This window comes from Candidozyma pseudohaemuli, assembly GCF_003013735.1.
Source record: "Candidozyma pseudohaemuli strain B12108 chromosome Unknown scaffold00001, whole genome shotgun sequence".
NCBI classification, from domain to species: Eukaryota; Fungi; Ascomycota; class Pichiomycetes; order Serinales; family Metschnikowiaceae; genus Candidozyma; species Candidozyma pseudohaemuli.
The window spans coordinates 1,655,384-1,677,014 of NW_020194435.1; the positions used below are offsets into that span (position 1 = coordinate 1,655,384).

The following is a 21,631-nucleotide window of genomic DNA, read 5'->3' on the forward strand; positions in this document are numbered from 1 at the left end:
TAATGACAGTATTGATTCTATGAATTTGTCTATGTCTCTTTAACATTGCCAAAATACACCTGACGGAGATCAGAATCACTCACTGATTCACTGATTCCCGAAAAAACTTTGCCTGTACTTTTCTCCGACGTCAACCCAAGGGAGAGTGCGTATGATTCGGCCGTTTTGAGCTCAGAGTCCGCTAATGGGGCATCTCCACCTAATTCGACCTCGGACTCTGAGACACTTGATACTGTGGCTGAGTCAATTTTTCTCTTCTTTCGTTTGCTTTTCTTAGCTTCCTTTGCGTTTGCTTTCAAGTATTCGATACGATTTCGAGTTCCCAATGCCACAATATTCTCCTCGACAGAGTTCTCGATACCGAACATCCACACCGTGGTGATTCTGGTTTGGCCAATCCTATGAATACGTGAAATAGCTTGCAACTCGACCGGTGTATTCACCAATGGCTCACACAAAAATATGTGGGTAGCGTTGATGAGGGTAAGCCCACTTGCCTGGGCCTGTGCATTTAATAGAAAGCATGTTTTGATGTTTTCTTTTCTCTTGAATTCTTCCACTGGGTCCTCCTTCTTCTTTTTATAGTTGGCAACTTGTGAACCCTTGGCAGATACATAGCTAATCTCAGCCATGTCGAATGCATACGCCAAAATAACTAATAAATCCTGCCATTGACTGAATACAACAATTTGCACGTCAGGGTCCTGGCTCCTCAAGTAAAGAACTTGTTTCACTATCAAATCGACCTTGGAACCATATGAATTCTTGAGTTTGATCTGAGATATTCTTCTTAATGTCTCGTCGTCTAATTGTTTGTAAATTTGATGAACGGCGGCAGACTCAGGGGATTCTTTGTGTGATGAAGTTTCATGAGTGCCATTTTCGACAGGCTGTGCCTTGAGATCAGACTTGTAATGGGTGAAATGATGTACTGTATCCCTTGTGGTGTATGTCTTGCAAATGGGACACGAAGACCGTGCCTTCAACCATTCCTCAAGGCATGCCTTACAAAACTTGTGCCCGCAAGGTGTAAGAGAGCCCACAACTATTTGTGATTGACAAATGACACAATCATTTGAATCGTCAGTCGATTCTTCAGCCTCTTGTTTGAGAAGCTCATCTTTGGGTATCAATGTTGATAGATATCTAAAACGAGATATAGCTCGCGTTAGCCTTCTCTGAGCTGCGGTAAAGAGCATCAAATGTGAAGCGACTTCTGAGTCAACCTTCTTCGGCTCAAGAGCATCTTGTTCAGTGCAATAAGTCTTTCCTTGCACACTATCAGAAATTTGTTGTAACTGCTTGAAGTATTCCACTCTTGCATTGAATACAGAGTTGTAGCAGCTACTCATTTCCTTCTGTAAAAGCTCCTGACATGTCTTTTCATTCTCAAAAATTCTTCTGAGAGCCTCAGCAGCCTCATGAAATGCTTCTCCTTGAACGTCCTGACGCATTTCATGCTCAAGAAGTCTAATGTCTTGCAAGAGCTCCTCAAACGAAATTTCAGACTTCGGTTTACTGTCTGCACGGCTCTTTTGAAGTACCTTCAAAAACCCCCTATCAGAAACTCGACGAGCTTCTTCTTTTAAATCCTTCTCCTGTTTCTTTTTCACCTCTGTCGATCTTGTTTTGCGTTCCAAAATCGCATTCGATCTATCCATTAGAAGTTGAGATATAACGACCATGAGGCAGGCTGCACGATCTTGATCTTCTAGAGATTTTTCGTACTCTTCACCATCGGGACTCTTTTCGTCGGAAAGAAGTGGGTTGCACAATAGCTCGATTAGCTGATCAACAAAGCTGGATATTACCTCAGCCTGGTTATTGAGCTCAGTGATGACAGTGTTGAATTGAAACATGATCTGCCTCAACTTGGTCGTACCCACCAAGGACTGCCATTGCTCTATGTCAATAATGGGGACACCCTTTAGGAGCCGCTTAGAGGTCTTTGGAAAACTTGAGACTCCATCATTGACCATCTTTTTTCTATCCATCACGGGTCTATTAAGAATACGCTTTGTCGTCGCATCATGAACTTCTTTGATGGAGTGTCTTAACATATCCTTCCTGCTTTGCTCGGCAAGCTCATAAAATTTCAGCTCCAAATGTTTATGGCGTTCCACTTTTTGCTCTTCAAGTGTGGTATTCTCAGTTGCACTAAAGTCGTCAGCATAATTTGGTCTTTCGTAATCGCTGCTGTTGAAGCCACCATTTTGAAGCCTAAGATAGTTAATCTCATCGGATTTGAGAAGCTTAACACCAATCACGTTGCTTTCTAATGAGCTTAGAGTCTCAAAATCGACTCTCTTCTCAGCGATCTTTTTCTGGTACTCTTCATCGCATACTTGAAAATGAGCAGAAGCCAATAAAAAGTAGCATTTGTGTTGAAGCATCTTCAAAGATCTGAGTCTGATCTTGTCGGCGTTGATACGCTCTTTCAACTTGTTGAACTTCGTGACACTATCGTGGATTTCTGCGTCAGTCACTGCCGCAACCTCTTCCTTCTTGACTTTGCCTGTATCTTCAGCATCCATCGCCATGTCCTCATCCTCATCGTCCGTGATATTAGCAAGTTCTTTGGAGGTAAGTATGTGCTTGTCCTTCAAAAAGCCCTTAAGATTGTTGAATTCCGAAATGTCCCAACGCAAGCGCATATCAATTTGGTGAATCAATCGCAGAACTTCAAAAAGTCCGTTGTCCAAGACTTCGATCACTTTCTCTGGTAGAAGAACATACTCAAGAAGCTGGGCAATGTCAAGAAGCCTGCCGATTACCGCTCGTTCTCCCTCGTTGATATCCGTGAGAACGCCATGCATCATGTCGTCGAGAACGCTCTCCAAAGTCTTCATTTCGGGCAAGCCCTGCAACAAAAATTTGTTATTTTTCTTCTTCTGAGTTGGCAAGTTGCCAATCTGTAGATTGCCGCAAAGTTGTCTGAGGTTGACAAGCCAAGACCTGAGATGAACACAGTCCGACGTTGACAAATCTGTCCGGCTTGCTTTTTGATCTTTATCAAGATGGATTCCAATTGAGGCGAGGCATGATTCAAACATCTGAGTGTACTTATCTTGCTCGACCTTCGTAAACGGGATTGTAAGAAGGATTCTTCTTTGTGGGGGCAACCTGATGTCATCATCCACCATTGCCTTGGTGTGCCTAAGTGCCAAAGACAGCCAGATTTTGACAAAATCGACATTGCTTTCTGGATGCTGAGTTACTTTTTTCCAGCAATACTTCGAAATATCGTAGTTGAATGGAGAAAATCGTAGAAACTGAAGTACAGCAACCAGTCGAGCAGGAGTACCTGAAACACCCCACGAATGATATCGAGGAATTAAAGAAGCGGTACTAAACGCGTTAGATGCAACTGACGAAACCATTTGCACTTCATCCATAATCACTCGCCACCATTGACTCAGCATGAGGGGCGATTCGTAATACTCAATATGTGGTATCTTGCTCAAGTCCTGTCTTCTGACTTTTGCGGCCATTTCCTCCATCACAGCTCGTTCATATCGCTTTTGACTTAAAAGAGCCTCCGACTGGACCTTTTCTCGATCTGCAAATTCGAAGCCAGCCTTGTAACTGTCAGCACAGAGCGGATCACGAGCCTGGGAGTTATCTTCATCCCTGGCTTCCGAAGAGGATCGCTTCTTACCCCCGCGAGTGGTCAGGTGTTTTGACGTGTAATTAGCATAGTCAGCTTCGCTCGACATGTTAGCATAGTTCAACAAGACTATGTCGAAGCATCTCAAGTATTCTCCAACAAATCGTGGAATATTTGCGAGTTCCGGGTATTTGCCAAGACCTTTATAAATTGTGACCAGTAGACCAGGACTGAATTTGGAAATTTCGTTATACCACTGGTGTATGATTGTCTGAGGCGCTGTGATAAGTGTTGTTTTAGCTTTTATCACAGTCCTAATGTCTCCCTCTTTCTGTAACTGGAGTTTTATTTCTTGACCGACCTCTTCCTTTGGACGAGGATTTAGAAGCACAAGGTCAATTACTTCGATAGTTTTTCCCAACCCCATTTCCTCAGATAAGAGGCCAGCAGCTGGTAATGGCTCCTTGTTGAGCTCATCGGTACTGTCCTTCAAAAACTTGATGATAGCCTCCCTATTGATAATATTTCCCGTGAGTTCATTCACCCAACAGATGTCATTTCGAAATAGAACACGGTTCCAACCATAGCAGAGCTTGTTCAAAACGGGATAGATTTCCCTATCCAATTTTTCGTGATCCACATTTGGATAATTTTGAACAGCCAGTACAAGGTCTGGAGAAAGCAAGGGTAATACTTTTGCAGTCTTGCTTGATTCGTCGAATTGCACACTTTCCTTATCAAGAAGCCACTTCACAGTTTTCCTTTGAAACGGAAGTAGGTCTGTGAATAATTGTGGGTGCGCCATCGAACTTGTTACAGGAGCCATGCGACTTGTGTTGTCAGTTATGACTTTGTAGAAAAGGTGAGCATCCGTCGGTAAATTTTCAAAACTCAGATAGAAGGTGTCAGTGTCAGTTGGATAGGGTATAATATTAGGACGGAGCACCTTCACTAAATGTGAGGATACATCTGATGAAAAGTACCTGAAAAACAGCTGCTCAAGCTCCACAGTATAGGAAAGAACCACGCCAATGCTACTTGTTTTTGTATCTAGAGTTATAGTTAGCTCTAGTCGAGACACACGAACATGATTACGGCATTTTTTAACTCTGTTGGTAATGAAACGAAGCTCATTAAACACCAATGCTCGTTCGATCTCGTTCACAAAATTTAGTGACATGAATGTTCCTTTTCGCAAAGCACTTCTTTGTTTTCCATCGAGTATCAAAAGTGAAGGGTCAATTGTTCCAGCTCTCATGCCAAACGCCTCAGTGCTGAAGGCGAAGACCCCAGGCTTGGGGTTTGATAGGCCCTTTCCCGAATACACCGCAAGAGATTCATGAGAAAGCGCAATAGGAGATCTATGTCTAGTTCTGACTTGACGTTCAATAAACGGTATCCATTTCGTGTTATCCTCTGTGTTAGGTCTCGGCTTTCTTTGGTTCAGATGGGTGTCTGCCTGGGAGGATGCGTAATCAAGTATGAGGTCTATGTCGAATTCCAAAACCTCCGACGCCACATCTGTAAATTCGGGCTCCGACATAGTAGTACGAGGCTAGAGTGAACAACTGCAAAAAGCAGGTTTATCTATATTGGTGGGTAGATGGTTTCGATTTATATCAATTGTACTAGCGGCGTCCTTGCACGTGACTCGCCATCCGTGAAATTTCAGAAAGGGTTAGAGGTCCCGCAAGCCATTTACGAGGGCTGCTTTATTCCGCGGACTTCCGGTAACTCGATGCTACAAAATTATTTTATAAAGCGTAACATTTATAAAAACTGTAAATAAAAGAAAGCCCCAAACCCATTTGTACTGCCGAATTGAAATGACTGTTGAAGTGAGATCTTCAAAGTAGGATTGATTGACTGTTGAAAACACTCACTTAAAATCCTCTATAATGTTTGCCTGATAACACCGAATGTCTGCGTGTAGTCTTCGTATGTTTGTGTTATTTTTTCTGTTTCTTGATTTTTTGTTTTTTTTTTCTTTTTATGAATCTTCATCCAAACGTCTCTGTGACAGGTTGTCTGTTGATGTATTGGAAATTAATAAAGTGGTTTGTTCTTTCTTCTTTCCAATATCGATGCACCATGCAAATTCAAGTCGAACATATTCTTCTCAGCATCTTCGCTGTCGTTGCGAAGTTGAGCTTTGAAATCGTTGTCCAGATCTTCTTCCTCTTCAACCATATCTGGGAGCGCATTGCGGTTATGGTTCTGAAGGGCGTTCTCTTCGCCAGCACGATGCACTGCAGCGGAAATGTCAAAGGCATCACGCATAGCGGTCGCGGCTGGAGAGTACAACTCTTGTCTGTACATGCTCAGGTTCAATCTGCCAATCTGAGAGGAAAACTTAGGTTGACTTGGTTTAGGTGCCGAGTCATAAGCTCTTCCAGCTTCTCTCAACCATGGATCTTGAAGAAGCTCGTCAATGGTATAACGCTGTCTAGGATCAACTGTTAAAAGACGCGAGACGCAGTACTTGGCGCCGGCACTGATCTCGTCCCACCAAGGGGCCAAGAAGGTGTATTCACCTCTGGCAACCTTCTCCGTAAGAGTTTCAATGCGCTCATCGTAAAATGGTGGGAATCCACACAAAACAGTGTAAAGTACGCATCCAAGTGCCCACATATCAACCTCTTTAGAGTAACGTTCGTCACGAACAATTTCTGGTGCAGTATAGCCGACAGTGCCACAAGGCGTTTTAGTGTTGTGGCCCCAGATCTGTTTAGAAAGACCAAAATCTGCAAGCTTAACCGTTCCGATAGTTCCGCCTCCGACTCCAGGGGTAAATTCGCCCTCGTCCTTTTTGGTCTTGGGGTCGTCAGAACGCCTCAACTTGGCGATAGGATTGTACGATGGCTTAAATTCGGTTGGAACGAAAAGTAAGTTCTCTGGCTTGATGTCCCTGTGAACTATGCCGACTTCCTCATGCAAGTAACGAACGGCCAAAGCTGTTTGGTAAATGACATGGCGAGCCAAGTTCTCGGAAAGGTATGTGTAGTTGACAATAGCGGTGAAGATTTCGCCGCCGCCGACAAGCTCCTGGACAATGTAGTAGTATGGCTCACTCTCGATAAACTCGATAAAGTTGACAATGTTGGGGTGCTTAAGTTGTCTCATGATGATGACCTCTTTTAACACGGCCTGCTTTTGGGCGTTATCCATCTGGTACTTGCGGAGCACTTTAATGGCAACGTGGCGGCCAGACTCCTTGTGAAGCGCCTTGAACACGACAGAGAAAGCACCGTCACCGAGTTTCTCCATCATTTCGTATTGGTGGAGGTTTGGGTACTTCAGTTGCTTTTTCCTCTGTCTGCGCTCCTCTTCAACGAGTCTAGCAGCATATTCGTAGTTATCTCTGTTCTGGTCCGCCCGGAGGTCGTACTGCTGACCGTGAGCTTGAGCTTGGGACTGATCGTGGCCCGTTTGTTGATATTGGGCATGATCTTCGACAACTTGCTGCTTCTTGTGTTTGTGGTCCAGCAGCGGGTTGCATTCCGTGGGAGCATGCTTTTTACATCTTCCGACGTCATCCTGAGAAGAGCTAGAAGTCTCGTCAGAGTAGTCCAAGTCGGAAGGCATGGTCGAATGACCTGCAAAAGCAGATTCAGAGGCATCGACGCTGTCAGGCGCAACTTCAAGGGAAGCCATATCCTTGGCTTGCTTGTGGGCCATGTTGTTCTTCAGGGTAGTGTTCGAAGGTGTAGCTGATTTTCCGTGTCTAATGAACGCCTTCAAATTATCAAACATTGTGGTATGGGAAAATGTGCCTCAGTTGGCGTGGGGCGAGGGTTTTATAGATTGTGCGCGGAAGCAAGTAATATCTTACGTCCAGGCGAAAAAAATCTATTGGATCTGTTCAGTCAGTGAGAAGCGCACCACAGCTTTAGTATGTGACAATCTAAGACAAGGGGGTAAATAAAGAATAACTTTCGAAAATAAAGTAATAGTCTAATTGAAGCGAGCGTGCCGTCTTTTGTATGCTGCCGGCAAGAGATATTTTTATTCCAGTGGTCGTCATAAGTGGGGATTCAATTCAAGAAATTGTGCTTAGGCCCTCGTGCTGTAGTCTAGGCAGCCACTGGAGTTCACCTTCAGCAACGGACCTCAAGAATCCTGCAGCGGTTCTGTGCCATATTACTTACTGTGCCCATACTTGCCTCTTTACCAGCCCCTAGCACCAGCCTCCACCGCCATGCTATGATCCACGTAATGGGCCCTTCAGCCGCAATACAAGCTTAAACTACGTCAGAGGTCTATTGATGCGCTTTAGCTAACGTCATAATGGCATGCATTCATTGCTGACCCTGGATGCCAATTTTGCTTGGGATTCTTCGCATGGCCGGCAGCAAAATATTGCTTGGAACGGGGCCGTCGGTCCAGATCCCACGAATAGCACTAGCTGTTGCTGTGTGTGGCAGGCCTATTCTTTTTTTTTTTTTTTTTTTTTTTTTATCGCGGTGCAAGTATGCCGTGGCTTGTGCAGCGGATATCTCGCTACCGTTGCTACCCTTACAAGCGGCTATTTTGCATTTTCTGCGCCTCTCTCGCCACAACCTAGCCCTAGAACGGAGTTCCGATACAGAGAATAGCGGCAATCCCGACTATGATTTTTTTTTATTTGTGCGGTGAGGGTCGGAAAGGCGGTTCATACGAAAGACAGTGTCTCACTGGCTCTAAACCGACGCTGCCAGGTTTCATAACAGGCTCCATAACCACCACATATCGATGAGACATTCTAAAATGAATTACAAACATAGCAAATCAAAGTACCGCCGGAATTCCGGCCCATTCGCCTCAGGAGTTAATTTCTCGCCATAGCTTGCTGCGGACCACTTGGGCGTATGTAGAACCCCTTTTGAGACACCTTCACGGTGAATTATGCGTCCCTACTTTAAGCTTCGCATGTCTCAGATCAGCATTGAAACATAAGATTACGCAGATTTGATGAAGAGAGGTAGATAGCTGTCTTATTTCAGTTTTTCTTTGTCTTATTTTAGGTTTCATCTCGCCTCTCGCCCTAAAACCAATGCCTCAGTCGCTTGCGATGATGACTTCGTTACGTTGCACTGACACATCCTGTCTACTTGCTAGTTCTCTACTTGCTAGTACTACCGACTTGCAACCTCGAAAAACGGACTAGTAGTCCGCGCGGAACTCCTCTGCCGCAAGGGACCAATGCAGGGAGGCGTCATTTCGGATTCCCTTGATTTGAGACACAGCCGTGGTGAGACAGCTGCATCAGCATAATACCAGTCTTTGCAGAAAGTGGAACAAGCTTCGGAGTCCACGTCGACGGAACTCCATTTGTCGAATTGTAAATCCGTATGTTTTACTCTTCGTCACTGCACACAAGGGAAAACCTTATTTGCGGCACCCTTGCCGCGGCACCCTTACCGCATAAACTTGACTACGCGAATCCTGTGGCGAATGAACTAAGACACAAAGATAGTATGCAACACGTGAATAAGGGTAACGTGCTTGCGGCACGTGCGCCCAGAACAACCGTCGTCGACTCTAACCGAGCCAATTGGCCTGCAATCCAAATCTTACTACTTCAGACATGTCTTCCAACATTCCTGCCATTGTGTTCACTGACTGGGACGGTACCGTGACCCTCCAGGACTCCAACGACTACTTGACCGAGAATCTCGGTTTCGGTCGCCCCAAGAGATTGGAGGTCAACGACGAGATCTTGTACGGCAAGAAGAGTTTCAAGCAAGGTTTTTCTGAGATGTTGGCCTCGATTCCAACTCCTTTCCCCGAGTGCATTGACTTCTTGTTGAAGAACATTCAGCTCGATCCTGGTTTCAAGGAATTCTTCCAGTGGGCCGACTCCAGAGGGATCCCCGTTGTCGTTGTGTCCAGCGGTATGACCCCAATTATTCATGCCTTGCTCGAGAGATTGGTTGGCGCTGAAGCTGTCAGCAAGATCTTGATCATGTCCAATGATGTCAAGATTGACGAGGCTGCTGGTAAGTGGAACATTGTCTACAAGCACCCTGAGAGTGGTTTTGGCCACGACAAGTCTCTCTCTATCAAGGAGTACTTGACTGACAAGGGCTTCAATGAGTCCAACATGCCACCTTTGTTCTACTGTGGTGATGGTGTCAGTGATTTGTCCGCTGCTAAGGAGACCAACTTGTTGTTCGCCAAGCACGGCAAGGACTTGATCAAGTACTGCAGAAGGGAAGACATTCCTTACACTGAGTTCAATGACTTTGCTGAGATCCTTGCTAAGGTCAAGTCTATTGTCGACGGCGGCAAGAGCTACAAAGACTATATCGAGAATTAGGTGCTAGAAAGCGGGACTTTTTGTTTAGACCACTTAGAACTTTATACACTTCAAGTCTTTCGTTGATGTACAGTATATTCATGTAGCGTATGTATACATATGAAGTCATATATAACGGTGATTCAGTAGTGGTGCTTCATAACATGCGGTGGTCCTGGCTGATGGACACACCTCTGATGACGTAATAGACTGTCCAGTCTATAGAACGCCCTGGAACATTGCGGGACACGACAAATGTAAACGAGATCCAAGAACTCTTTCATCTTGTCCAGCCGATCATCCTTGTTTTCATGAAGCGAACAATAGTGCTGGTCCATTTTTCTTCTAGCATTGTAATCCTTGAGGTGGTGGTTGCAAATATGCCTTCGCAATGCGATCCGGCGGTTGAATCCAATGATGGAAAAGGTACAGTTTTCATCTGGACAAAAGTTCTCCCTCAAGTGCTTCTCCTCGTCCATATGCCTGGCCAATTCTATATAACCATTGACAGTCTTACCACAGCATCCACACTCAATAGGTTGGTCGCAAGACTCAGGCTCTCCCACGCGATCATAGAGACTTCTAAGGCGCTCCTCAGTTTTTCTCTTTCTATCAATTACCTTCGGTGGGTCAGCATACTCAGTATGTTCAGTCTGGGAAAATGGCAGGGCCAATTGCGCTCTGGGTGTAATTTCAGCAGAGCTAAGCTGCTCTGATGGAATACTGATGAGGGCTTCGAAAGGGTCTTCCTGCTGAGCAGGCACTATACCATCCAGAAGGTCCAAACTGGGCCATGGAATAGGTTTAGCATTTTGGTCAAAATATTCTGAGTAGAGATTGGTCTCTGAGTTGGCATTTGACAGCCTGGGGCCATCTTGGCACTTCAAGGAATCAAAAGTGATACTGCTCGCTGGTGATTCTTGGGTCTGGCTGGAATAGAGGGGAGATTTGGAGATTGTGGAAGACATAGTTGCATCCGGGAATAAAAAGCTGTTTGCAACTTGTGGAGACACCGTTTGGTCGAAGTTTTGATACATTTGGTTTCTCCAGTAGTCGTCCTGGACATTACCAGGAATGTCCGGTTGGGTTAAAGTTGGGTAGTACAATGCGAGACCCTGCGAAGGTTGGCCCTGTTGCTTATCTGTGAAGGAACCCCATTCCTCACCAACATGCAATCGTTTTGCTTGATGAGAGTGGTCCGCTTCCCTGGCAGGGTTCAGGTGGATCGTAGGACTCAAATTGAAAGCGGTTTGAGAAGGATCAAAGGCATGGAATCCTTGATTATAGGGGGGTGTATGGAAGCCTGACTCAAATCTCTTATCCCTGACCATCCCCAAGTCTTCTCTCGCTGAAAGCCACGGAAGTGCGGCTACATTATCTGCTGCAAGCGATCTCATTCCAAGCGAGGATGATCTGTTGTTATTTGAACTATCACCGTTCAAGATGAACATGGGTCATATTTATACAAATGAGGAACTACGGTGTTATTTGCGTAGAGTGACTGGTATTGTTTCGTAGAGAGGGTCTGGTCCTGGAAGCCTGTTCTCCTCAATCCATGCAAGTTGTGCATTTGCGAACACCGTTATATGTCTGAAGATCGACAACTGGTACAATCTATCAATCCCAGAGATCTACGGTGCGCTTTCATATGTTATCCAGCTGAATTGCGCCAGATAATGCCGCCTCAAACAACAAACATCACAAAAAAGGATTGTACTGGGTCGCGACCTGAAACTGTGGTGTGGCTTGTATTGTTAGCAACTAAGTCCACAGCATATCCGTGGTCGGTTTTAGAGGTGGTATGTGCCTCATTTTCATAATTCTACTAAACCTTTTTCACCACGGCATCCTGGCGGTATTTAAGTATCTCCACTGCTGCAGTAGCGAGCCTCAGGATGGGGGAACAGTTCAGGGTCCCTGCAGAGTTACGGCATGTAACTCATTCTGCGGGATCTTGCATAATCTGCAAGTGCTTGGCAGCACTTTGCACCGGCTCTTACGAGCAACGTTCCAATGTCACAGTCTGAACCGTCGTGGCGCAAAATACCTGAAAAATAGGTAGATTGCTTCGTTGATGTAATTGTGTAGATACGACCAGCAATCTGGGCTTGTTTGTCATCAATACATGCAGTAAACTTCCTAGTACGTCGGTTGGATCGTCTTGGGCCTCGAGTACTGCAAGCACTTCTCCTCAAGCAAAGCTGTGCTTCTGGAACATGTTGGGTATTCCACGTATTCTGAGGCGGTCATTGACGTGATTGAGAAAAGAAAAGAAACTGCCTCCCCTGCGCGATGTTTCCACTCACCTTAAATCGGCACCATTGTTACCTTCCGTAAAAAGCAAGCAACGACCATTATTCGGATATGTAATAAGTCCGATCGGTTGCCAGTCGCAGCATCACATACGTTCATTACCTGAAAAGAGCCTTTAGCGAACTATGAAGGGGAATGCGAACTAGACTTCAACGCTGCATCGTTGTCATGACCAGCCTCGAGTGGAGTGGCAAGTCCGGAAAAGCATTGACGTACATCGTGCTGATACGCCGTGGTTGCCTGTTTGTTCTTATCCACGGGTTTGTATCGCGACCGTGGTTATCGTAATGAAGTTCTTGATAACACCCGCGGGTAACCATGATGTTCCGCTTTCGGACACGAGATCTTAACGAACAAGACCCTGTCGATCTCATATGTGGGATAGAGCTTGTGAGCTCTAATATCACCGGCTCGGTTTTCCCACGATGAGTAGCTTGTGAGATTTTCGTCGAAACATTTCACAGTTTCCATTCCCCACCCCACATGTGTGGTTTTGTGACGGTAACTATGTAGAGAACAGGTCTCTGGTCAAAGCCGTGGCTTCCTATTCTTCGAGTTAAGGTGCTGCAAGCTTTTTGAATAGCCGATTTGGCATAGCCGATATGCAGGACTTCTGCACGTGCTAATTTTTTGACACATTACGCTTTTTCTTGTCCTTCAAGCCATTTGGAATTGCGCTAGAATGGCTAAACACTTTGCCCATGGAGGTTATGCACGTTTGAACAATTTGAAAGCTATCGCGAAGAAGTATGCTAGCTTCATTGGTCCAGGCATTATGATCTCGGTGGCATACATGGACCCTGGAAACTATTCCACGGGTGTCTCAGCCGGGGCCAATAATAGATTTTCGCTACTTTTTTTCGTTTTGATCTCCAATTTTATGGCAATATTCCTTCAGTCCCTTTGTATCAAGCTTGGAACGGTTACTGGCTATGATTTGGCCCGTTGTTGTCGTGAATATTTGCCCAGGAAACTCAACTACGTGATGTGGTTCTTTGCAGAAATTGCAATCATCGCGACTGATGTTGCAGAAGTAATTGGATCTGCTATAGCTCTCAATATCTTGCTAAGGATTCCCTTGCCAGCAGGTGTTGTGATCACGATCGTTGATGTCTTGGTGGTTCTTGCCGCCTATAAGTCTGATCAGCCTCTGGCAAACTTCATCAGATTCTTCGAATATGCTGTAGCGGTTTTAGTCATCGGAGTTATATCGTGCTTTGTTGCATTGTTGGCATACCTTCCTCGCGAGACTACACCAGTCGGGCTTGTCTTTCGAGGCTTTGTTCCATCGAAAGAGATGACAGAAAATGGGGGTTTGAGCATTGCAACCTCTATTATCGGTGCGACAGTAATGATTCATTCTCTCTTCTTGGGTTCTGGAATTGTGCAGCCTCGTCTCAGAGAGTACGATGCACAGCATGGGGGCCTCTCACCGATGTCAGTGGAGTCTACAGAAGGAAAAGACTCGACAATTAATGAAAAAGTCACCGAGTTTATTGAAAAGGAGTACAAACCTCTGTTCGCAGCTATCAAGTATTGCTACAAATATTCTGTCATTGAGCTAGTGGTAACCCTCATGACATTTGCAGTTTTTGTCAACGCGGCCATTCTCATTGTGGCTGGTGGTTCTCTATACGGTACTCCGCAGGCCTCTGGAGCAGACTTGTATGCTATCCACGACTTGCTCCTGAAAATCTTAGCTCCAGTAGCTGGAACCATATTTATGTTGGCTTTACTTTTGTCGGGTCAAAGCGCTGGTATCGTTTGCACTATTGCAGGACAGATGGTGAGTGAAGGTCATTTGAATTGGACTTGTAGGCCATGGATAAGAAGATTGGCAACCAGGGCCATCTCAATTGTGCCTTGTCTTATCATATCAGTTTGCATTGGCCGTCCCGCTTTGAGCGCTGCTCTTAATGTCTCGCAGATTGTCATTTCACTCCTTCTCCCACCTCTTATGATGCCACTCATCTATTTCACTTGCAACAAAAGAATCATGAGAGTCGAGAAGGTGAGAGGTGATGCCATCGTCTCATCCGCAGGTAACGAAGGAAGTGAAGAACAAATTTCAGAGGAAAGTGACGCGGTAGATTACCATCAGATGGAAAACTCGTGGGTCACTAGTGTTTGTTTGGTTGTTATCTGGCTTTTTGTGTCAGGTTTAAACATTTATTCGATCGTATCGATGGCTCAAACCGGTATATACTCCGCATAGAATTCATATACTATTTTGGATTTTTCTTGAAATGTACGACATGCAATACAAAATGTGAAATTGACCAATTCTGGATAACAAATGAATGTTGAACGCTTCTTGGATTGTTTTCAAGATTACGGGGAATACTTTCTTTTTACTACCGGATGTAGTTCTTGTAAAATGGGTTTCGGATTTCCTTTCGAATAATGCGAGGAACAAAGAATACTCCGATAAGCTGTCCATTCTGACGCGGCCAAAAATGCAGATGCACAGCATACACATAATTGATATCAGCCAGCACTTTCAGGAGCCTAAAAATACACAGACGTAGAATATGGAAAGTCCAACGCATTCGAATGTTTTGAGAAAAAAAAAGTCACTATATCAATTTAGTTCCACTTTGAGGAGAGTTCACTGGTCGCTGATCAAATTCCACTTGCTCGCAGAAACACCCGTACCTTCGAGGTGTGGGCTCCTCAAAGTATTGACCTATCCTTCCTCAATCCCTAAGTGCAACATCTACCACAAACTGTTCAATTGAGTTGCAAAACCCAATCCCCTAACCATTGTGGTACTCAGAGAGCTTCTAACGCGTCTCGAGCTAACCTGCGAACCAATTACTGCTTGCTGTATTTTACAAACGAGATCTTTAAATGCCGTCGTCGAGCATTCTCAAGAAACTCCATTTGACTAGACTGACTCCACAGAACATTGGCCAAAGCGCTGTTCAACCCGAATCTGCAGAAATCACTGTTGACTCGTTGGATAACATTGACTCTATGAGTTATTACAACCAGCCTACTCATCCTGCTCAATCCAATCAGCCACACACTAACGACGGCCAACAGGTGTACCCAACTTTAGTATCCCAACAGGGCTCAGCGCAATTCCCAAACCAACAACAACAGTTGGAATCTCAACTTTACCAGTCTCAGTACCCTCAAGAAATGTCTCTGCAGCAGGCTGGACAACAGACGCAGCAATTTGGTCTGCAACAGGAGGCTGACAATAATGCCATCAACCTCTCGCTTTTACCAAGCAGATCTACTGTCTCAAAAGGAAAGTATGCCTTGACCGACTTTGCTATCATGAGAACCTTGGGAACTGGCTCCTTCGGTAGAGTTCATTTGGTTAGATCGGTGCATAACGGAAGATATTATGCCATCAAGGTATTGAAGAAGCATCAGGTCGTGAAGATGAAACAGGTAGAACATACCAATGACGAGAGAAGAATGTTGAAGCTTGTTGAGCATCCATTCTTGATCAGAATGTGGGGGACATTTCAGGATGCTAAGCACTTGTTTATGGTGATGGACTATATCGAAGGTGGAGAATTGTTTTCGCTTTTGAGAAAATCGCAAAGGTTCCCCAACCCAGTGGCCAAATTTTATGCAGCTGAAGTCGTCTTGGCATTGGAATACTTACACTCTCATGACATTATCTACCGTGACTTGAAGCCTGAAAATATTCTTTTGGACAGAAACGGACATATCAAGATCACAGACTTCGGATTTGCAAAGGAAGTTTCCACAGTGACGTGGACTTTGTGTGGCACCCCTGATTACATTGCACCGGAGGTGATTACTACGAAGCCTTACAACAAGTCAGTTGACTGGTGGTCCTTGGGCGTTTTGATTTTTGAGATGTTAGCTGGCTACACCCCATTTTACGATTCCACCCCAATGAAGACATACGAAAAAATCTTGTCGGGTAAGATACATTTCCCAAGCTTTTTCAACCATGACGTCGTGGATTTGCTTTCCAGACTTATCACTGCCGATTTGTCCTACAGACTAGGGAATTTGTTAAATGGTCCTGCTGACATTAGAAACCACCCGTGGTTTTCTGAAGTTGTGTGGGAAAAGCTTTTGGCCAAGGATATCGAAACTCCTTACGAGCCTCCTATCACAGCAGGAACCGGAGACTCATCTCTCTTCGATCACTATCCCGAAGAACAATTGGAATACGGCTGTCAGGGCGAGGATAACTACAAAGACTTGTTCACTGACTTCTAGACACTTACGCTAAGGTTACATAGCCGATTTAAGGCGTTTCATGATTCACTTCTTCTCTTTACCCTTTAAATTCATACAATGACGACCAACCAAAAATAAAATTTTATTTACCAGAAACTTTCATCCAGTTTGTCTATATTACAATATCTCACAAGCTATGGTACCCCATCTATCTCGACTATCTTTGGTCCTAGGACCTAAAAACTTTTTTGCAATCCAAGCACACATAAAACAAGATCATGGAAGTGTCCTTTCTTCTCTGCTGTGACTGGAAAAACACACACTCATGGTTTCCACAGTACGGACATGTCTTATTCGACCTCGGTAAGGTTGGGTCAGAGCCGATGTCTTGCACCACTCCAGCGGTCTCACCGATGTTCGTGATAAGTTCGTGACGATAGACCTTGGCATTCTCAGCCAACTCCGTGTAGTCACAATTTCGGCACGAATAAAGGAGTCTAGCATTATCCTTATCCTCTCTGGGGTACAACATATTGTTGCACTCGGCACAGAAGCGGAAGGAAGCCATGATCGTACCCTGATAATATCTACAGGTTTTGTTGCATGTTCCTAGCGAGTAGTTGAAAATTGAGCATCGCACTACCTCCACAGTTTGACAAGTAGATATGTGTCTTGATTTATTTTGATAAGATGAAGATTTCATCAGGAGAAGAGTTCTACGAACCTTCAACTCTGAACTTCTTTGAATTCAACTTGCTCTTCTTTGAAAGGTAGATCATGAACCAATTGTGGGCTCCATCCGATTGAGATTTAAAGCATGAGAGAAGTCTTCATTTGTGTACCAGCCAAGTTAATTTAGGAGGGCCTGATAATTGCTTCATCTATAATCTTGAGGAGAGATTAGAGTAGATTTCAACACGTTGATATCCTACAGTCCACCTCTATACCTTTGGTCGCACCCGTGCACCCATGTAATTGAGAAAACCTATAGAAAAAATTTTCGAAATCAGTGTGTGAACTCACGAGTCAAATAATGTTGCGCCAATCTCTCAGACCAGCATCCAGACTTCTTACAAGAAGCTCTTTCCGTCAGGCCGTGCGCTTCAACTCGGCTGCTGCTGAGAGCGCCCCAGTCGACCCCAAGATATCCGCCATTGTCGACCAGATCTCCACATTGACCTTGTTGGAAACCTCCACCTTGGTTTCTGAGCTTAAGACTAGATTAAATATCTCCGACATTGCTCTCCCCGCTGCCGGTGCAGCTCCAGCAGCTCCAGCCGCCCCTGTTGAGGAGGAGGTCAAGGAGGTGGTTGAGGAGAAGACCATTTTCGCCATCAAGTTGCAAGAGTTCGACGCTAAGGCCAAACCAAAGATTATCAAGGAGGTTAAGGGCTTGTTGGGCTTGTCCTTGGTTGAGTCCAAGAAGTTTGTCGAGGCTGCTCCTAAGGTGTTGAAGGACAACGTCGCTAAGGAAGACGCTGAAAAGATTAAGGCCACCTTGGAGGGATTAGGTGCCAAGATCGTCTTGGAGTAAACTTGGCAGCCAACTTGCTAGCATCTAATTACCATCAACCTGTACATATACGTCGAAGCTTGATCATAGTGTAGATATCTGGTGCTGAAACCCATGTTCGCATGAGTGCACCTAATGTAGCCATTACCTCCCATGTACAAGGTTCCTCTCGAATTTGACCACACAAAAACCTTCAAGAGGCGAGCGGAGATCAAGCCGTGGCTCTCCAAGCAACTAGCCCGCCAAAACCTAAAAGTTGTTATCGAGAGGTCCGATAATGTCAAGATTGTTTTCAGATGTCGAGACGGCTCAGCCCACTGTCCCTTCAGAATCCGGGGGAATCATTCGCTACGAACACAAACGTGGTCTTTGCTGGTAGTCAATGACTTGCATAATCACCCGGTTGAACATGGCTTTCTTATGTCTAAGAAAGAGCTTGAAGAACAGCAGGCTACAGACATGTTTGTCACGCTTTCCAACCGACCGCATCTGAGCTCTCAAAACAATTCACCACAGTACTTGGATAAGATTGTCAAGAAGATGAGTACCGAGGTTGCAAAGCTAGTTTCCGCCAACATATGGCAGAACCATAACCTCACACACGAGCAGAAAGAATCAGCTGTGGCTAGGTTCGTGGCTGGTATGGTTGATGAGTACCTTGGTGAAGCTCCAAAGAGCAACACTGCGCCTATGATGCCATTATCTCCACTACTAAACGAACCAGATATGGGAACACAGCTCCCTGCATTGGCAGTTCCGACCCGTCTGACCGGTCCTTTACCCCCATTCAATTCGCTACAAAATCAGCTTCCACCGCTGCCAGGTATGCAGCTTGACGCAGCTAAAACCCTCAATCCGACACAGCTTTTGAAAGCTGCAACTCATGATCTTCGTGAGTTCAAGGTAGATAACATTGGTGCACCCTCAGCTCTGTTATCGCTGATAGCTCTCGGGCAGAACGCACCATCGCCTGGTGACAAGATAGACGGTGGCCTTTTGGCCAATTTTAATCTGATCAATTACCCTGGTTGGTAAGTGATCTTTTTATCTCATGGTGGCTGGATACACCTAGAGATCATGACCAGTGCGATCGAACTTCTTCGATTTCACAGAAGCACAATTCCTCTATAATGCTGTGAATAAAGTAATTGCCATTATATGTGATACGATTCTCTTGGTTTTTTAATGTTATAGCCACTGTCAGCTTTCGTCGTTATTTCTGCACGTGACGTTATTACTACAGTGAGACTTGTAAGTAACCTTTAGACTAACTACTCCATGATCCTTGAAGACGGCTTTCTGCTCTCTGCATTAGAGGACTCTGTGTTAATTGTACCCGCAATCTCAGTGGGAAATATCCCTCAATTAAGCACAGACCTCTTGCTTCACACCTACAATTTCCAGAAGGTGGCGACCTTAAGCGATGAATTCCTATTCCCATTTGCATCCCCAGTCGATCATGCCGTTACAACCAAACCACCAGCTGGGCTTTCTTTTGCAATTGAAGCTTATTACAGCATTGATCACCATGTTACGTTGATTCAACAAAGATCGCCAATTATCCCAGGCTTCAACGAGAAGCATGTATCAGATGTCATAGTACCCTTCATCGAAGCATCGAACCCGCAACATGTTATTGTGCTAGACTCAGCGAACAGCGCTTTGGTCGAGGGCGTTCCTCAAGGAGAGGTTAGAATTCACACGAACGAAGATCTCTTGAGTGAATCCTTCCTGTCTCTTCTGATTGACAAGAACTCTGCAAGACCACTCTCGGAAGCCGAAATGCATTTCTCAGATCACACCAAAGCCCTCGAAAAGAGTATCAAATCAATCTCCAATCTTGTCGTGTTAGAGACTTTCGTCTACGAGGGGGACAACTTCTATGAAGCGAAGGCCCTAGCTGCAAAAGTTGTAGAGATGTTGAATCTCCCACCACTTGTATTTGAAACCCCTGCAAGCTGGCTTGGTGTCTATGGTGATAAGCCAGTTCCACTGGCCATGGAAGAGGGACTCTACGGTTGAAATGACTTGTATGATATTACCATTGGCGTCTAATTATCGAGAGCATACTGGATAGCAGCAGTGTATCCATAAGCACCCAAGCCGGCGATGACGGCGACAGACACATCGGAAAGGTACAGGTGGTGTCTAAAAGGCTCTCTGCGATGCACGTTGGTGATGTGAACCTCAATGAAAGGAACGGCAATGCCTAGCAATGCGTCTCTTATAGCCACAGAAGTATGGGTATAAGCACCGGCATTGATAACGACAAAGTCAACGCCTTCTTTGGCGGCTTGGTGAATGCGGTCGACAATGTGGCCTTCGGTATTACTTTGATAAGCAAGTACCTCTGCACCGCGTTGACTGGCCTGATCCTTTGCTGTGTTCTCAATGTCTTTCAATGTGGTGGTTCCATACTTTTCAGGCTCTCTGGAGCCAAGCAAGTTCAAGTTTGGACCATTGATAAGTAGGATCTTCTTAGCCATAGTGGAGTAGTATCTGGTTGATTTTCAGCCGGTGCGAACTTCCGAATGTGATTTATGAGCTTTTACGAGCTGTCACTCTAGTTTCGAAAGCTGCCTTGTAGTAGAGATAACTGCTTTTGTAGATCTCGCCTGGTGCCCGGGCATTCAACATCCGCGCAGCCAGTTGTGAGACTTTTGCGGTTCTCCTACTATGCGATTTGACTCCACACTTTTTCTTCTATAATGACTGTCACGCAAAACACCAATTCAAAGCATCCACCTTTCAAAGAGGTCGAGGCTACAAGACCAGATCACGAACTAAAGCCATGGCAAATCACCAAGACGAATGCTCCAGAATGGAAGCAAGGTCTGGGAGCTTCTTCAAAAGAATGGAGCGAGCACAAAAAGATTGCCATTGATCCAAACTCCGAGACAAGATCGCCTGTGGACAACTACAAATTGTTTATTTCCGCTATTACACCACGTCCAATTGGATTTATCTCGACCGAAGGTAAAGAAGGAGGGCGTAACCTCGCTCCCTTCTCCTACTTCAATGTGATGAACAGCGACCCTCCCATCTTTGCCTTGGGTTTTAGCGGAGGTAAGGTGAAGCCTAAAGATACCCTCAAGAATATTCTTGAAACAGAGGAGCTCACTATCAACATCATCAGCGAGTGGTTTATTGAGGCTGCCAATTTCTGTGCGGTTAACTCGCCCTATGGTGTTGATGAGTGGAAGCTCAGTGGCTTGACACCAGCAGAGAGTACAGAGGTGAAACCACCGCATGTGGCAGAGAGTGCTTTCAGTGTGGAGGCCAAACTTGTACACAGTCACGAATGGAAGCTGAAGAGAAACGGCTTGGCTACGGGGGTGATGTGTATTGTTGAGGGTGTGAAGATTCATGTGCGTGAGGATTTGCTCAACGAGGACCAGAATACTGTAGACACAGGCAAGTTGCAACCGGTTGCGAGACTCGGCGGCATAACGTACGGCCGTGTCACCGAGGGCTTTGAATTACCACGTCCAGATTATAGCGCGATCGAAAAGAAGCCTTGACGGATCGGCGCAATCGGTTACAACAAGCCGAGCTTTGCGAATGTATTACACAAAGGCCATACGTAAGATTACCTCCGGTTAACTCCAGTCCACGGGGTAGACACAGAAAGTTGCACAGGCATTTCACAAGTGTCTACTTTCGTTCAGACATACGTAAGTTTCCTTCTACCGAGGCGGTTGCAGCCAATTCCGCGCACCGTTTCAACTAAGTCCGCACAATAATCTCC

The 21,631-nt window shown here is 45.2% G+C and overlaps 12 protein-coding genes across 12 annotated transcripts; 7 read left to right on the forward strand and 5 right to left on the reverse strand.

The window, feature by feature from the left end:
• Nucleotides 1–29: 29 nt before the first annotated feature.
• C7M61_000752 (uncharacterized protein) lies at nt 30–5,150 on the reverse strand (the record flags this gene model as incomplete). Its single annotated transcript, XM_024856180.1, has 2 exons — nt 30–4,387; nt 4,439–5,150. 2 exons carry the CDS (start codon nt 5,148–5,150, stop codon nt 30–32), a joined length of 5,070 nt encoding a protein of 1,689 aa, XP_024715779.1.
• A 503-nt stretch (nt 5,151–5,653) lies between these two features.
• RCK2 (serine/threonine protein kinase) lies at nt 5,654–7,360 on the reverse strand (the record flags this gene model as incomplete). The annotated part of the gene is made up of 1 exon (XM_024856181.1): nt 5,654–7,360. The coding sequence occupies one exon, from the start codon at nt 7,358–7,360 to the stop codon at nt 5,654–5,656; it is 1,707 nt and encodes a 568-aa protein (XP_024715780.1).
• A 1,813-nt stretch (nt 7,361–9,173) lies between these two features.
• Nucleotides 9,174–9,905, forward strand: C7M61_000754 (putative phosphoric monoester hydrolase; the record flags this gene model as incomplete). The annotated part of the gene is made up of 1 exon (XM_024856182.1): nt 9,174–9,905. One exon carries the CDS (start codon nt 9,174–9,176, stop codon nt 9,903–9,905), a length of 732 nt encoding a protein of 243 aa, XP_024715781.1.
• A 122-nt stretch (nt 9,906–10,027) lies between these two features.
• On the reverse strand, nt 10,028–11,335 carry RME1 (Rme1p; the record flags this gene model as incomplete). Its single annotated transcript, XM_024856183.1, has 1 exon — nt 10,028–11,335. One exon carries the CDS (start codon nt 11,333–11,335, stop codon nt 10,028–10,030), a length of 1,308 nt encoding a protein of 435 aa, XP_024715782.1.
• A 1,742-nt stretch (nt 11,336–13,077) lies between these two features.
• Nucleotides 13,078–14,412, forward strand: SMF12 (divalent metal ion transporter; the record flags this gene model as incomplete). The annotated part of the gene is made up of 1 exon (XM_024856184.1): nt 13,078–14,412. The coding sequence occupies one exon, from the start codon at nt 13,078–13,080 to the stop codon at nt 14,410–14,412; it is 1,335 nt and encodes a 444-aa protein (XP_024715783.1).
• Nucleotides 14,413–15,047: 635 nt separating this feature from the next.
• TPK2 (cAMP-dependent protein kinase catalytic subunit) lies at nt 15,048–16,409 on the forward strand (the record flags this gene model as incomplete). The annotated part of the gene is made up of 1 exon (XM_024856185.1): nt 15,048–16,409. The coding sequence occupies one exon, from the start codon at nt 15,048–15,050 to the stop codon at nt 16,407–16,409; it is 1,362 nt and encodes a 453-aa protein (XP_024715784.1).
• A 190-nt stretch (nt 16,410–16,599) lies between these two features.
• Nucleotides 16,600–16,938, reverse strand: C7M61_000758 (DNA-directed RNA polymerase II core subunit; the record flags this gene model as incomplete). Its single annotated transcript, XM_024856186.1, has 1 exon — nt 16,600–16,938. One exon carries the CDS (start codon nt 16,936–16,938, stop codon nt 16,600–16,602), a length of 339 nt encoding a protein of 112 aa, XP_024715785.1.
• A 465-nt stretch (nt 16,939–17,403) lies between these two features.
• C7M61_000759 (mitochondrial 54S ribosomal protein bL12m) lies at nt 17,404–17,904 on the forward strand (the record flags this gene model as incomplete). The annotated part of the gene is made up of 1 exon (XM_024856187.1): nt 17,404–17,904. The coding sequence occupies one exon, from the start codon at nt 17,404–17,406 to the stop codon at nt 17,902–17,904; it is 501 nt and encodes a 166-aa protein (XP_024715786.1).
• A 132-nt stretch (nt 17,905–18,036) lies between these two features.
• AFT2 (Aft2p) lies at nt 18,037–18,918 on the forward strand (the record flags this gene model as incomplete). The annotated part of the gene is made up of 1 exon (XM_024856188.1): nt 18,037–18,918. One exon carries the CDS (start codon nt 18,037–18,039, stop codon nt 18,916–18,918), a length of 882 nt encoding a protein of 293 aa, XP_024715787.1.
• A 243-nt stretch (nt 18,919–19,161) lies between these two features.
• On the forward strand, nt 19,162–19,905 carry C7M61_000761 (uncharacterized protein; the record flags this gene model as incomplete). The annotated part of the gene is made up of 1 exon (XM_024856189.1): nt 19,162–19,905. The coding sequence occupies one exon, from the start codon at nt 19,162–19,164 to the stop codon at nt 19,903–19,905; it is 744 nt and encodes a 247-aa protein (XP_024715788.1).
• Nucleotides 19,906–19,934: 29 nt separating this feature from the next.
• DQD1 (Dqd1p) lies at nt 19,935–20,369 on the reverse strand (the record flags this gene model as incomplete). The annotated part of the gene is made up of 1 exon (XM_024856190.1): nt 19,935–20,369. The coding sequence occupies one exon, from the start codon at nt 20,367–20,369 to the stop codon at nt 19,935–19,937; it is 435 nt and encodes a 144-aa protein (XP_024715789.1).
• Nucleotides 20,370–20,591: 222 nt separating this feature from the next.
• Nucleotides 20,592–21,404, forward strand: C7M61_000763 (uncharacterized protein; the record flags this gene model as incomplete). Its single annotated transcript, XM_024856191.1, has 1 exon — nt 20,592–21,404. One exon carries the CDS (start codon nt 20,592–20,594, stop codon nt 21,402–21,404), a length of 813 nt encoding a protein of 270 aa, XP_024715790.1.
• Nucleotides 21,405–21,631: the final 227 nt, after the last annotated feature.